Raw genomic sequence first — 15,875 nt, forward strand, 5'->3', positions numbered from 1 at the left:
GAGCCATTAGAGACGTCCGGCCGATTAACTTTTCAATTAATCACGCACTGACGCACTCCCTCGCCATCGATTCACTCAGCACTGCGCCTTGACTCTCCCTCATTAAGCCCGTCCACATCTGCCCTCACTCGAAGTAAAGAGAGAGAGAGAGAGAGAGAGAGAGAGAGAGAGGGAGGGATTGAGATCATTCAGTCATACAGACATCTGAGAGAGAAAATTGCCACAAACAGGTATAACATAAAGTAGAAAAACAGAATAAACTTTGTGGGCTTGCAACGTATTAATTTGAATGATAGATAAATATTGCTGGGTAGTTGAAAACAGTTTGAAGTCAAAAGTTACCTTCCCTATTGTACAGGACACAACAGAAGACAAGGTTGTAATGTGTTTGAAAGAGTGAAGGAAAAATGGAAAAGAAGATGGACTGGTAGTCATGTTGAGAGAGAGAGAGACACAGTGGGGAGGAAGAGGGAGACACAGCAAGAGAGAAGGAAAGAAATAAAGAAAGGAAGAAAAAGAGAGAGAGAGAGAGAAAGAGAGAAAGAGTGAGAGTGTGGGGGAAGCGAAGCTACATTGATATTGACAGTCACAGTGGGGCCGATAGCATCGTTAATATTTGATAGCAAAGTTCCCTGTCACCTCCAATACCCACACCAGCAACAGAGGAGAATCCATCGCTGCACACAAAGTAGCTGGTGGATTTTTCAAATGAAAAAAAATCTGCAGTTCAAGGTGATGTCAGTCTTCCTATTCTCTCTACACGCTTCCTCTTGTAGCATCCAGATGAGCAACAAAGGGAATGAAAAGCTGTAACACTTTAAGACACAACAATGATGTAGGAATCAAAGCCTGGCTTATTGAAACTGGTGGAGTGCTGTCTCTCAGGCTATGAAGCTATTTCATCATCGAGGAGGAGGGAGAAAAAAAAAAAGCAGCACCAAACCAAAATCTAGATCAGATATATACACCGCCTTCAGACATCAGGAGGTGTACGCTACTGAAGGAGAGGTGGAGAGGGAGAAAAAAACATGTGAGCAGCAGCTCATGGTGGTTCGGGGTAAAAGACACGCGCTCATGCATTTTAACATGAGCTTCCTGCAACATCACTCGTTTGACTCATAAAATTCAATGGTGCATAATTACAAAATCCATGCTACCATCCCCATGTTCCCTCAGCCCTCAAAGGGAATACATAAAATCAACAGCGGCTGGTGCTGAAAGGGATTGTAATACAGGGGGGGGGGATTTGTACAGTAATTAATATTTCTGGCTCCTGGTTTTCATTATTGCACAGAGTGAGTTATGTATGCTAATGATAAAGCTTTTAATTTGTATGCGGACACCATCGATCTAGACAGACAGTAGAATTAATTTACCGACTTCCAGCAGTCATTTGAAAATCATGTTCAACAAAAATTGCCACGATGTTCTGTTAATTCATCTGATCTGGAATGAGGGTAACAGTATGGATTGGTATTGACACTGTGGCAGTAAAACACTGAAAATACACTCACCGAACTCCTGTACACCTTCTCATGGTGGAGGTGGTGTAATGGTGTGGGGGATGTTTTCTTGGCACACTTTGGGCCTGTTAATACCAATCAATCATCGCTTGAATGCCACATCCTATTTGAGTATTGTTGCTGACCATGTGCATCCCTTCATGGCCACAATTTACCCATCTTCTCATGGCTACTTCCAGCATGATAATGCACCATGTCACAAAGCAAACTAGTAATAAAAACTAGTAATCTCAAACTAGTTTCATGAACATGACATTGAGTTCAGTGTTTTCAGTGGCCTTCCCAGTCACCGGATCTGAATCCAATAGAACACCTTTGGGATGTGGTAGAACAGGAGATTCACAGCTTGAGAGTGACCTGAAAAATCTGTAAGAATTGCATCATGGACCAGAATCTCAAATGAATGTTTCCAACATCTTGAGGATTCAATGCCACAAAGAATTGAGGCTGTTTTGAGAGCAAAGGGAGGCCCTACCCTGTATTATTATAGTGTTCCTAATAGTGCTCGGTGAGTGTGTATGACTGTGATTCTGTTTGCCTCTTTCATTTATTAAGATAAAGAAATGAGGGCACAATCAACATAATACAGCATGAGTGCACAATGCACAATGACACCTTATTTGCAGTAGTGAAAAGAGTAAGACGTGGCTGTGTGTGTGTGTGTGTGTGTGTGTGTGTGTGTGTGTGTGTGTGTGTGTGTGCGTGTGCACGTGTGGGCGTGTGTGTGTGGGCGTGATAAAGAGAGAGAAGGAGAGAGATGAAAAAAAAAGGCAGAGACAAGAAAAAAGCATAACACACATCGGATTTAGATGAAGAGATACAGAAACAAAACAAAGGGGGCGATGTACAGTACAGTACGAAGAAACAGTGAAAGAGAGGAAAGTAAAACTTCCTTCATACATCTGGCTCAGATCCATGTCCCTGTCCCCTATTTCCCCTAAAACCCAAGCTGTTCCAGAGAGTGCTGAGGCCAGACTGGAACCAGAGCCAATGAATATTCAGAGCTTAAAGCAGAGACAGTGCACATACTAGCTCCGCCGCTTTACTTTTAGTCTGAGGAGACACTGGGATCAGTCTATGGGAACTGTTCTAGCCCTCTTAACTTCGGTCTTAGGTAGGATTTGGACTCATTCGCCTTATCGTCTTTAAGATCAGAAGGCTGATACACTTTACCTGTCGCAGATGCAAAGGTAGAATGGATAGCATCTAAACATTCAGGCTAATCAAACTACAGTGTTAATGTTAGCACAAACTGCAATATAGCTCCTCTCTGTCTCCTGATGACTGTGGTAGGCTAGATATAATAGACCTCAGATCAGTCTCCAGCAGTATGTACATACGTCCATATCTATAACCCAGTCTGTCACACCCGCAGGGGCTGTGGGAGCGACCTGATCTCCATCTCAACTAGCTCTCTCTCTCTCTCTCACTCACTCTCACTCACTCTCACTCACTCTCACTCGCACTCTCTCTCTCTCTGTGAATCAGGCTGTGTTCTCTCTGCCTGTTCCTGTTCCTGGCTTCTCCTCCAGGTCCCATAGGGGCGATCTGTTGGCTGTGGGACTGGTGGACAGTGATCCTTATCTAAGGGATTGGATGAGTGAGGCCTGTGGGGCCTGCGCTAGGCTTTGAGCCATAACAGAGAGAGAGAGAGAGAGGGGGAGAGAGGGAGAGAGAGAGAGAGGGAGGGAGAAAGAGGGAGAGAGAGAACAGGGGAAAGGGAAGAGGAGAGAAGAGAATATGGAAGGGAGGCGGCGATCCCTGCCTGAGGGTTCAGTTCTACCTCCTTCACAGTCCAGAGAGACACTGTGGCTGCAGGGCTGGATTTAAACCCCCCTCCATCGCTGTCTCCTCTCTACACTCATCTGCTAAGCTTCACCTGCCTCATTACCTGCTGAATATCCTTCACTTTTATGAGATAAACAAAGCAATCTGTCCCATGTCTGCGTGCCCGGCAGGGAGACTTAAAGAGGAAGCACTCACACGTCTTCACTTTCACTTATATAACAGCCAGGCAGCTTCAGCATATATCATCAAGGTAGTAAATTACATTGCTAATGCATTCCTGTTCAGATAGCACACTTCTGCATCAACCAGACCCCAACGAAGGCTTTGTCTGATTGGCCGCCTCTGCATCCCATATCACCTTTCCCCCCCGGGGTGTTCACACATCCTTCCCCCCCTCCCCTCCCCTCCCCTCCCTTCTTCCTCCTCTCCTCTCCTTTCTCCACTGTGTGAAAACTGTGAGAGGCGATGGCGGCTAAACTTTCAATGTTGTTGCAGAAGGGAAGAAATCATTACTCTAAATCAGGCTGGTTGTTTGCGAGGGCCGAGCAGGCCTGGACAGGAGAGCTGAGGATAGTAAAGCGCAGGCTGTCCGCATTGATCCACACAGCCCTCTAATCTCATTAACTGCCTCTTGATTTATTGAGATGGGCCCAGAGCGGACCAAGGTTATGGAAGTAAGCAGTGCGCTGCTCTCCCGTTTCTGAGGGTCGCATGGAATTGAGGTCAATTGACTGCTCAGCAGACCCACACACCCACAATCCTTTACAACATCGGCTTCTCATTAAGCTTGTTTTTTGGGGAGGGGGGGGGGGGGAGGGGGGGGCAGTTGAGGGAGAATGCTAGGGGATAAATCAAAGGCTTTAATGAGGTGAGGTAGGGATGCATCCACCCTTCAAAAAGCTACTAGGAACACAAAAGAGATAATAACAAACCATCAACCAAAAAGACACACAGAGGTAGTGATTACATGCTATGCTACACTCAGAGAGATGAACCAGACAACATTTATAAAGAGCACAGGCAGCACTATGTATACACCTATAGTACTACTGCCAATGTCATGGTGTATGCAATGTTATAACCTCTTGAAGTAAAAATAAAATACAAATAAAATAAAGAAACCATAAACATGCATATAATGCAATTTTACAAGACATTAAGGTAAAAGGTATAATTAGTAATTGACTGTATTATTCGTTTATAAATCATAATAAACTGTTACACAGGTTTGTGCTTCACGTATACAGTAGTTACATTGCATGTTGATGCACTGCTATAAATGCTATATAAACGCAAACAGTTCTTATAGTGCGCCCCTTTATAAACCCTTGCTATTGTTAAGCAAAGTGTACCAATCCATGTAATCTCACCTGGTATTCACTGGGCCAGAAGGTGCTAACGGCTAGCTCCACTTGGTGCCACTGGCGTCCGTGGGACCCGGAGATGTTCCATACGCTGCTCCCCCTCGGACCGCCGTTCACCCGTATGTACACCTGCAGGTCCCCGGGACTGTGGCCGTCACGGCTGTACAGGAAGTAGCTGAACTGGATGCAGTGTGTGTCGTTCTCACTCAGCGAGCGTAGTAGTAGGTGAGCGCGCTGCCCCGCTGCATGCTGGGAGGAGTTCACCATCATGAAGGACCCTTGGGGAGAGAATGGACATGAAAGGGTTGAATGTTAGCAACACAATTACTGTCACCTTAACCCTTTAAAGCCCAGCGTTTCATATAAGCAACAATGTCTTTAAACACCTGGTAAAATGAGTGTGTGTGATCAATTCACAAAAGGAAACTACTGTCTTGAACAAGAGATCCGAACTAGAAAAATAACTTCCAGAAGAACCTGTGTGGGAAAAAGTTTCAATGTTTGGCCGATAGATACTGTAAACAGATTTGCTTTGTCGTTGAAAGAAAGTGAGATAGTAGGATTGGACCAATACAAGGTGATCAGAGGGTAGCATATAGATTAGATTAGATTAGATTAGATTAGATTAAACTTTATTGTCATTGTGCAGAGTACAAGTACAGAGACAACGAAATGCAGTTAGCGAGCAAAAAAGCAGAAAAGTGTAGTGTGAACAGTATATACAGGTAGTGCAGTGTATGAGCAGTTGAAATATGAAATATGAGCAGATGAGAGAAGCTCAGATAGATAGATCAATGGAACAGGGTATGTATATATGAAAGAGGGGAGGAATAGATCAATAAAATGGAGTTTCATATGTAGCGGTTTTACTGAATAAAGGAATAATTACTGGCGGTATAGTTGAAAGAAAGTGAGATAGTAGGATGGATAGAGGGATAAAGACAAAAGATAGCCAGATAGACGGTTTCATTTGCAAGTGTAGTTTTGACAATGTTGCATAATTCATTATAAAACAAATTACTTCATCTAAAACTAGTTGCTGGGCAATGCATGCCTCATGGCCGCCATTAACTTCCTGTAAGTTGCTGAGTTCCAGTTTTACAGGGAGTTTAGTGTTTAACACCCATGTTAACTGCTGGAGTTACAAAAAGTTGAATAGTTTAAAAAGTATAACAGGTATCATGTTTTATAGGGTTGATCATTTTGAGTTTTTGGCACACATAAATTCTGCACCCCTGAAAGAGGCTTGTAAGTGGTCTAAAAGGAATGTTTTTGAAATTCAATGGATACAAAAAGCTCATAAGATGTCCATGAAAAAGATTCATTTTTGGCGATGTTATAGTCACTTGAAATGCTCTTGCTGCGTAAAGCTGAATGAGCAGTCCTAATCTGCTTAATTTCCATGCAAGGAAAACTGGGTCCGGGTATCTAAGGGTTAAGAAGTACATGTGTAAATTCGCTGCCACCTGTGTCTACTAGACAAAGCACAAACACAACAGAAAAACACTTTTTAATCGACATTCTGAACACACTCCTTTGTTGTTGCAAAAATCAACTGTATATAATCATACCTTGATCACAAACAGTGGCATTGTCTATTTTTCAACCATTTATATGTTGGAGGAAGAGAGAATCTATGCTGAGAGTACAAACATATGACAGGGTGAGGTTGCAAGTATAACCCAAGATTAATCTGCCCTCCAAATCTCAGTGTTTGATCTTTTTCCAGTAGGTCTGTACTATCCACAAAGGCACGGCTACTCTAAGCTGACTGACTCTGCTTCTGCCAGGCCCTCTAAGGCTGTGTGTACGTTTGAGTCTGCTGCATGCTCTCACATCCCCCTTGTTCAAAGCTGTGGCATTGGACCTGGGAGAAAGACTTTCATTTAGAAAGGGGTTCACAGAGCAGAGAGGGCCTCATACATAGCAATATGAACAAAGTCAAATCAGGAGCAGCAAACAAAGGGAGTTTCGCATTTGACAGCAGCTTTCACAGCTGTCCACACATCAAGGAGAGAGGAATGGTAGGATAGTGTTGTTCAATTGGGGACTCTGTCCTGTCAATTCTCTGCCATAAATCACAATGACACAGTTATTAGTCCATAATGGCAACCAGGGGAATACTTAAAACAGAAAGATGACACACATACTGCATATTGTCCCACACACACACAGGCACGCACACATGCACACACACACACACACCTGACAGAGTGGTGGGCTCAGGTCCAAATCCCACTGACCTTCCAATAAGTGAGAGCTCCCCTCCACCCTCTCCTCCTCATTGGCAGGTAAAGTGATTAAGATACTACAGTGCCTTTATCTTGGGCCCTAGCGTTCCCTATATCAGGAGATACAGTACAGTATGCGTCATAGTTACCGTGCTGGCTCTATTCCAGTGACCATTAGTCATTTGAGTCAGCTGATATATGACATCCTGGTGCTGCACAATGTTATTGCACAATGATTCAAGTCGGAAAGTTGCAATTTAGGTCAAAGTCTGTGTATGTTGGCCAACACATTTTATTTTCTAAGCTCCTCTTAAAACGATTTCCCATATGCTGTGATGTACGACATATCACACAGCTCTAGGGCTCCAAAATGTGACATGACTAGCCTGTTTATAAAGTTAGTGCCCAGAGTCAAATTTAACCTTTGAACCCCCTCCACCTGCTCATTTTGCGACTGAGTCAAACAATCTTTCGACACATTTTATTGAGAATTGCTCCGAGCAAATATTTGGTGATACCAACCCGAATAGCTCTGTAAATGATTACATACGCTACTTTGCGAATGGTACATTTTCTAATAATACAAACGCTTACTGTAAGCTGGTTTAAACAGCTAGCTAGCTGGTGGTTTACCAAGTAGAAAAAGCATCTCTGCTGTTTGACAGACGATTATTGAAATCAATAATGACATGATATTTAATATTAAAAAGATTGAGATTGGATTGAGCAGGGGTTTTAAGTTATGAGTGGATGAGAGCAGACTACACTGTAGCAAGACTTTTCACAGGTAATAAATACAACATCAAAGGTGATCCTTTGTCTAGCACATTCAACAGCATTCAATATTCAGATTATTAGAAATGTTTAAGAGCCTGGCCTTGTCTGTTTGCTTGCTCGATGAGAGGGGAGTGGGACACAGAGTAGTTCAAATCCGGGAAAGTTTAGATTCTCTACATCAAAAGTGGATGGAGGATATGCCATATATCAAACAACGATCCATCAGCGAGGTCAGAACTCAGACCAGCTCATTGTTTAAACAACTTGTAGATGTATGTCACAAAACTTTAGAGTCCCTCCACACATATCCCTGAGGTCTCTCTTCCCCGGCCCTGGCTTGGCCAGAATGTCAAGCTGCCCGATATACCCTCTTATAACTAGCAGCTTCGTCTAGGGGGGATTCACAGTATTCTCAGAAAACATCGATTTTTCACTTCCTCACCTGCACCGGACAGGCATTGACTTGGCCCTTCGGCCTCTACCACCTCTGCCACTGCTGCTCTGATGTGTGGAAGCTCTAGGGGTCCTGGGCTAAATTGCTTTTTCCCAGCTCAGAGCCACCCCTCCTCCCTGTTTGAGAGCAGGTCCTAGTCCACTGAGTGAGATGAGCCACATTGGGGAGGGAGTGAGTGACACAACCGCTTGATGCCATAGACTACTAAAACCTACTACTCGCAAATGTAGCTTTCACTACAGAGTAGAGTGAGCAGATCAGGCACATCTGCTAATTGTTAAATAATGGGGGGAGGGGTGGAAGGAGAGAGGAGAGTAGATTAAAATATGTTTGAGTAATTCCGACAGACCCTGAAGCCTATTTGGAAATCAAATTAAGATATGTTCTATCTCTGGTGCATAGCATTACACTGACTGAGGCAGCTCCTCTTATCAGTGGTCTCTAAACTGAAGCCATAGAGGGGGTGACTAGGGGAAGTAAGTATAACATCATCTTAATTTTCATAATTTTCAAGATCTGAAAGGCAAGATCTGACCTGTGATATATTTTTCATTGTGGTGAGGGAAATGATGTGAGGGTTTTTGCTCAAGATTAGTGTTAAAAAAAGACATGCCTGTTATACAGTTTTTTTATTAAACAAACCAAACCTTCATTCACTGCAGCTTGATTGAGTATGTCAATTTGATTAATGCATTAATTAAGACATCATTGATAAGAATTCTATGAAATAACTGCAGTGCTTCTGATAACCTTCCCTCTGCATCATTGAGGAGAGGCACACACACACACACACACACACACGTATAAAAATATCCGGTGCTGAAATATTCTCCATAAATCCATAAAAGCTGATAAGGCCCCATCTATTTCCCCTGTGACCCTGCCAAGGACGAGGGAACATACATTAGGAGATTAGGGGACGGCCCTGGCTTTCTGAATTCATATCAGAGTGTAGGGTGGGACCCTGAGTCACAGCTCTGCCTGCCTTTATCACACTTACACCAGGAAAAGGGAGAGAGTGCAAGAGAAAAAGATAGCAAGGGTCTTAATCTTTATAGTTCTCTCCACCATTTGTCTATGTTGTTCCACCTCCGCTCCCATCAATAATGCTTTGTGTAACTCAGGCAAGCTTATTCTACACCGTGACAAGACCATCTTTCATGGGAAAACGCCAAGCAAAACACCATGCATTTTAATCAAAGCATTATATCAATAATGTTTTTCTTTTTTTTCCCCTCTCCCAACAAATAGTGTTTAGCATTCTGGCAGCATTTCTGTTAATTATGCTCGTGTGTCAAACCTGCCTTGATTTCTGTGAGTATGCTACTCTATTTTCTCCTGCCGATATGAGGCATTCAGAGAAGGTCATCCCGGAATTTCATTTAGGCAGTTTTTTTTTTTGTTTTGGTGTTTCATTTTGTAATACTGCAACCCGGGGCTAGTTTCACCTCAGATGATATTTCGAAGGGCGTCAGTGGTTGATTGGGAGCACGTACAGATTCATCTTGCTGTTTGTCTGTCTTTGTATCTGTGCTCTACTCTGTGATCTGCCAGGCTGGCTAGAACTCTAGGGCTTGTACGTGTGTTTACTGAAGCCGAAAGGCAATGCAGATTTTGCCATTTACAATGTGACACAGTACTTACACCGTGCAGATGGGAAATCTACTAACCAACACCAGCTGGTCATGAATGAGCCACAGAATCAGCTAACCTCCCGACAAACAATCAGAGTCTGTCTCGCACTGAGGCTGGAAGCTAATGGATTCCCAAGGTGATAGTCGGAACTTCACAGACGACCTGGAGTCAATTCAAAAACATTGAATCATTACCAAGCTTTGTGGGACTGACTACTAGCTGTGTAAATCAGAAGGCAGGGCACTTTGAGGATGCTAAAATCTATGTTGTTGTTTGCAGCCAATATTTTTGGGTGTCACAATCTACAATCTCACACGCACGCACGCACGCATGCACACACACACCCCCCCCCCCCTCCCAACACACACACACACACACACACACACACACACACACACACTAAGTAGCGTGAGTAGATCTGGGCAGTGTCTGTCTCAGGATGCCAAGGTACCTTCTCCCCAGCAGAAATCAATAGCGCATTACCAGCCAATGAGCCACTGTGTAGGCTGACAAGCCAATGCTCTCTCCAACCACTCCCCCCCCGTCCAACACCACATCTAGATATAACCCTCCACTGCCCCGAGACCTCTGTCTCTCCCCCATCTCTTCCTCTCTGTCCATTCAGCGTATGCCTGTGATCTACTAATTGTTTCATCTCTGCACCTTGCAGGCGTTTTTGGCAGCCTGGGCTGCCTCCCTGCTCTCTTCTCCTTTGTCTCCCCGCTTCCCTCCTCATTTCTCTCTCTGCCTCTCCTGTCATTTCTCAAGCAGAGCATATATCTTTGTCTTTCCCCTCTCCATGGTGGGGAGTACGGACCCTGGGGGGACAGCCTGGTTTAACATGTGGTAGTGAACTCTGAGATGACTCTCTGCTACCTTACTGACTCAGGCTGTGTGCTCAGATAGAAGAATGGGGTGGACTCCTGAGTGTCAACCCAAACATCATCAGAGCTGAGGGAGGGAGGGAGGGAGGGTGGTACTCAACCATCATATACTGCCTTTGCAGTAACAGATACTCCATAGGGTCACTTTGGATTAGGTTGCCCATATACTATACCTGTGTAGTACCTTAGTAATTACTCTAGTAACAACATTGCATTAATATGCTATAAAAGACTACATTAGTAATTACTTTATTAATTGCATAGTAACAGAGTTGGTTTGTAGCACTATTCTAAAAATGATACCTCAGAAACCCAATCACATCACTTTCTTGATATACCCTAATGGATATGGTTTGGAAAATAAAATTGCCATGTACAGTACAAAAATATCACAATGGTTTGTATCAGCAGCGAGGAAACAGGAGAACAAGGCATTATCTTAGATACGTGTCTATTTCTATCACAATGCAGACAAAGAAATGTCACAGGCATCAAGACTTCACGGAGATACAGCTGAAAGAAGACACTAACCATGTCCTGTCCTGTAAGTGGATGAGCCATTACAATGTGCAACATGAGCACATGTACTCAGGTAAAGTAACCTGTGGGGAAGCATTGGAAGAGGAGGAGGAGGAGGAGGAGGGCGATCGATAAACCAGAGCCCTGAGGAAGACGAGACAGTGAGGGGAAACACTCTCGCACTGCTCCGAAAAAAGACAAACAAAGCCTTCTTCCCAGAATCCATCTCTCCCAGAGATAAGCCCAGGGGGCCGTGTGGAACGTGTCAAGGAACTTTGGGGGTGATGGCCCAAAGTCAGATTTGCATCAGTGGTGCACTGCAGAGCTGCAGCATCTGGATGGATGAGGTGGGAGGGGAGATGAGGGGAGATGAGGGGGGGGGGGGGGAGGAGGGATGGGAGTAGAGAGGGAGGAGGGAAACAAGAGAAGGGAGGGAGGAGGGTGGGGGGAAGCAGGGAGGGAGGATGTCCCAGGTATCTGGTCTGCCAGGCTGGAGCAGGGCCCAGTCCTTTCCGACCCCCTGTACCCCCCCCCCCCCCCCCCCCCGCCCCGCCCCCCCTCCCTCCACACCTCCACATAGAGTCAGTGTGATAAGCCCCTATCAGTTACAGCCCTGCTGGTTGCCAGCGGCGGAAATGGGGAGCTAGAGTGCATCTGGAGAAGAGAGAGTTGGCCATCTGGCCCAGATCACCTTCAGGCAGGACACAAAGGCTCTACCCACTGCTCCTCCTTTACCCCAGCGATAACCACCTCTGACCCAACCAGATACTCTATGGGGGCATCTTTTGAAGGCTGTGGGGGCAAGGTTTCTGAACTTGGGAGTCATTCAACTTGACATTTGACATTTGAAGTATCTGTCCACACATGCTACATTACATTATCACTCAGATCCTGTCCTGCAAAAAAAGTCTAAATAATGTCCTGCAAAAAAAAGCTGAAATACATGTTGAGATTGTGTTGATTTGGGCAGCAGGGGGCAGACTAATACTTGCCTTGAGTGTTTTCTGAGGGTGCCGGCACAACAATGGGCCAGTGTGCCTCTAATCCTACACGCTGTGCTACAACACATGGCATGCCACTGAATTAAAAAAACAAGGTGGTTTAAATTTTAAATGTGCCACTGACTGAATGGGCTACCAGCATCTGATCTAAACAAATCAAATCCCATGTGGGTGCAGCTACCAACGGCCAAAAGAGCCACACACAAGCCTGTGCGCTTTTCAAACCACCCCCACTCAGCCACCTGATTGGCCACCTCTGCCACAAAAGCAGCCAATAGGCTGGTGCGGGGTTAAAAAAAGGCAAAGAAAACATGCATTAATTCAGGTTCATTTGCCTTCCAAGGCACACGCTTTACCGTTACTCATTGGAAAGTCAATGCTCTGCGAGACACAATTGAAAGACGTTTGTAATCCCCAGGATCTTAATACATATCCTGCGTGGCTACAATTTTAATGATTAGGTTCAAGCAAATAAAGCCTTGGGAATTGAAATCAATAGTTAAATCAGCATAACGCGCATCTCACACATAAAAAAAAAAAATCACACGCTGTTCTCCAGTCCATCAGACATTTATGAGCATTACGCCTAATCTCCAGATCCTCCGACCAGAGTGAGTGTCCAACTGTAATTGGATAGAGTGGGCAAAACAACTGACCCCAATGCCCACAGCTGCAATACGCCTTAATTAGAAGTAAAGTTGAAGCTTCATTAAAAGGCTTAAAGCTAGAGAGAACTTTTTTGTCAAGAAATATGATAATTATGAGCTTTATTAAGGATTGTAGTCAGTATAGCAATGCAAAGGAAATGATCAAAAAAACATATGGGAGCATGTTTTCTACATGATCACATACTGTATACATACAGTACACACAAGTAGTTTTCTTACATTGTTACATAAATCTCTTGCATGAAAACATGGGTAAAGATCGGTTTCTATATGGAATGTTAGGGAGGAAGCCGAGCATTGATTCAGGATGACTGGAGCTGAACAACAAGCGTTAGGTCTGTGTGGTGTGAGCTGTCTAGTCTGGCTAATTTCTCTTCTATGCCCTTTCTTGTTTACTCGTTCCCTCTGGTTCCCTGGGCTGTGGACTAGAGATGAACTGAGGACCAACGGCCCCCTGGTGTACTCCATAAATGCCATGCAGACAACAATAGCAGTGACAGTGGCTGTGGCAGCTTCGACCAGGCTGCAAGATGGGGGGGGGGGGGGGGGGGGGATGATGAATAAGAGGGGGGCTAGCTTTGTTTGCCTGCTGTTGCTGTCCTATGGAGGAGGGGGGAGGGGGGGCAGCAGAGGGACAATGGGCCTGAACAGACTAGGAGCAGGGTGGTTGGTGACACACGCACCCCGCACCCCCCGATCCCCCCCCCCCCCGCCGCCACCAGAAACACTCCTTACACACCAGCCCATGACAACCCAGCCGGTGGAGGCAGGCACATTCTAGAACTGGGGGAAAAAATACATGACAGAGAGGGAAGCTGTTTGGAGACAACTGTTGAAAGAGAGAGGGAGGGCATTCCACAAAGCAACTGTGTGTGTGTGTGTGTGTGTGTGTGTGTGCTTGTGTGCGCATGTATGTGCATGTGTGTTATTACTGTATGTATCTAGACACTGAAGGTCCTTCACAGTGCCGAGTGTTTGTCAACTTTTATTTCATGCCTCAACTCAACTCCCTACTGCACTGTACCACTGTACTCCACTTCCAGTTATAATCCTCCCTCAGCTCCACACAAATCCTCCTCTACTCTACTGGGGAGGGACACTGCGACCCAGGAGAAGTTTGGAGGCGCCGCAGTGAGAGTGTGAAAGTGCTATTTGGCCCCCCTGAGGGGAGGATGTTAATGTGAGGTGCCTGGGCTGTGCAAATAGGGTGACAGGAGGAATGTCAGTGGTGCAGTCACTCTGGAGCAGGGTGTCAGCAGGGGAGATAAATAATGTAATGCTATGTAATAGCAGCCATATGATTCAACCCTGTGACATTCCTGGGGATTACGGCGTTCTAATGGAACACAAATTCGGGCCTGTCATCCGCAGCTCCAGAGTCAGCATCTCACCAGGCACGGGTGAGGAGCGAGAGTGGAGAGACAGGTCGGGAGGGAGAGGGGGAGAGGGAGGGAAGGAGAAGAAGAGGGAAACTGACTCCTAAAACTGAGTAAGTAGGCAGAAGATATGGGAGGAAGATGATGGAGAGGTAAGACAACAGGCAACAGCGTGAGAATAAGAGACAAATGGAAAAGATGTGGGGAAATAACTGACACGGTGCTAGAGAAGAGAGGGGAATGACAGAGATAGAGAGATAGACAAAGGGAGAGAGAGAGAGAGAGAGAAGGGAAAGAGAGAGGGGGGGAGGGAGAGAGAGAGAGAGAGATAGGGGAGAGAGGGGGGGGAGGGAGAGGGAGCGAAGCGAGAGAGAGAGAGAGAGAAGGGAAAGAGAGAGGGGGGAGGGGGGGGAGAGAGAGAGGAGGGGAGGGAGAGGGAGAGAGAGAGGGAAGGGAGAGAGAGAGGGGGGGAGAGAGAGGGAAGGGAGAGGGAGCGAAGCGAGAGAGAGAGAGAGAGAGAGAGAGAGAGAGAGAGGGAAGGGGAGAGCAGGGTTTAATCAAGGGTTCGAGATGCTCCTGGGCGCAGCGAACTCTTAACAGCGGGGCTGGAAAAGCGCTCCCATGTCTGCAGAGAGGCGATCAATCAGGAGGGTGATGCTGCAACGTCGGGCCGCCACGCAGCTGCTCTACCCCACCGCAGCTCCGATGCCGCAGCTCACACGCCTGTCCGCGACAGTGATGAATTAGAAAAACGCTCAGACTGTTTAGGAGTCTCCTACGCCCCTCATCTGCATAATAAACTGCCGCATGCCCTCATCTCACTCTGTTCTCGCTTCTCCTTCCATGTCCTCCGCTCACCTTCTCTCCTCCCTCGTCTACGCAGTCCTCCTGTCTTGTTCTCCCAAAATCTTGTCTGCTCACTGAAGACTTATCCCAGCCAGAGCTGATAGAAGATCACTCTCCGCACACACACACACACACACACACACACACACACTCACACAGGCTTCTATCCCTTCCTGCACTTCTCTCTTGTCATCTCTCTTCACTTCGACTTCCCTTTCTGACTTACACACTCCTCCTCCTAAAGCTCTTAACACAAGCTTTCTGACATGCACCCAGAAAAACCAAAGTGATCTGAGCGTTTTGGAGTAGCTAAAAGTTCATGTAAAGCAGAAATATAATAAACCTTTCTCTATGGTCAGGATGTAAAGCCACTTCATGATAATGAGATCCTTTTGACAGAATAAATGGCAGCATGAACTACCCTGCTATCCAAGAACTGTAAAGGTTGGACTTAGTACACAATAGGATGACATTACAGACAGACACGCGCATGCGAGCGCACACACTGTGTCTAACCACACCTTGCTGACGGCCCTCTAAAAAGACTCTCTTGTTGTGCAAGGGCTCAGTGCTTTGAGTTCTTAGAAGTCAAGTCCTGATTTGAAGAGAAGTGTCTACTAGCTGGACCGCCAGAGTATCTAAGTGCCCTACTCTCAGGGTCTTGAGAGGAGGGTTGAGCCCCATTGAGCTGAGCTGTCACACTGAACACCAAAGAACTGACAGAAGATCACTCTCTCTATACACACACACACACATGCTCACGCACATGCGCACGCATACGCACACGCACACGGACACGCACATGCACA

The 15,875-nt window shown here is 45.7% G+C and overlaps 1 protein-coding gene across 2 annotated transcripts in view; it reads right to left on the minus strand.

The window, feature by feature from the left end:
- The window catches only part of LOC310811812 (receptor-type tyrosine-protein phosphatase U-like), a 103,246-nt gene that overhangs the window by 46,682 nt on the left and 40,689 nt on the right, over nt 1-15,875 (minus strand). For both annotated transcript variants that reach the window (XM_083680115.1, XM_083680116.1), the window contains exon 3: nt 4,682-4,953. In XM_083680115.1, the coding sequence (XP_083536241.1) occupies nt 4,682-4,953 (272 nt within the window). The remainder of the gene's footprint in view (nt 1-4,681; nt 4,954-15,875) is intronic.

Source organism: Argentina silus, assembly GCF_951799395.1.
Source record: "Argentina silus genome assembly, chromosome: 11".
NCBI classification, from domain to species: Eukaryota; Metazoa; Chordata; class Actinopteri; order Argentiniformes; family Argentinidae; genus Argentina; species Argentina silus.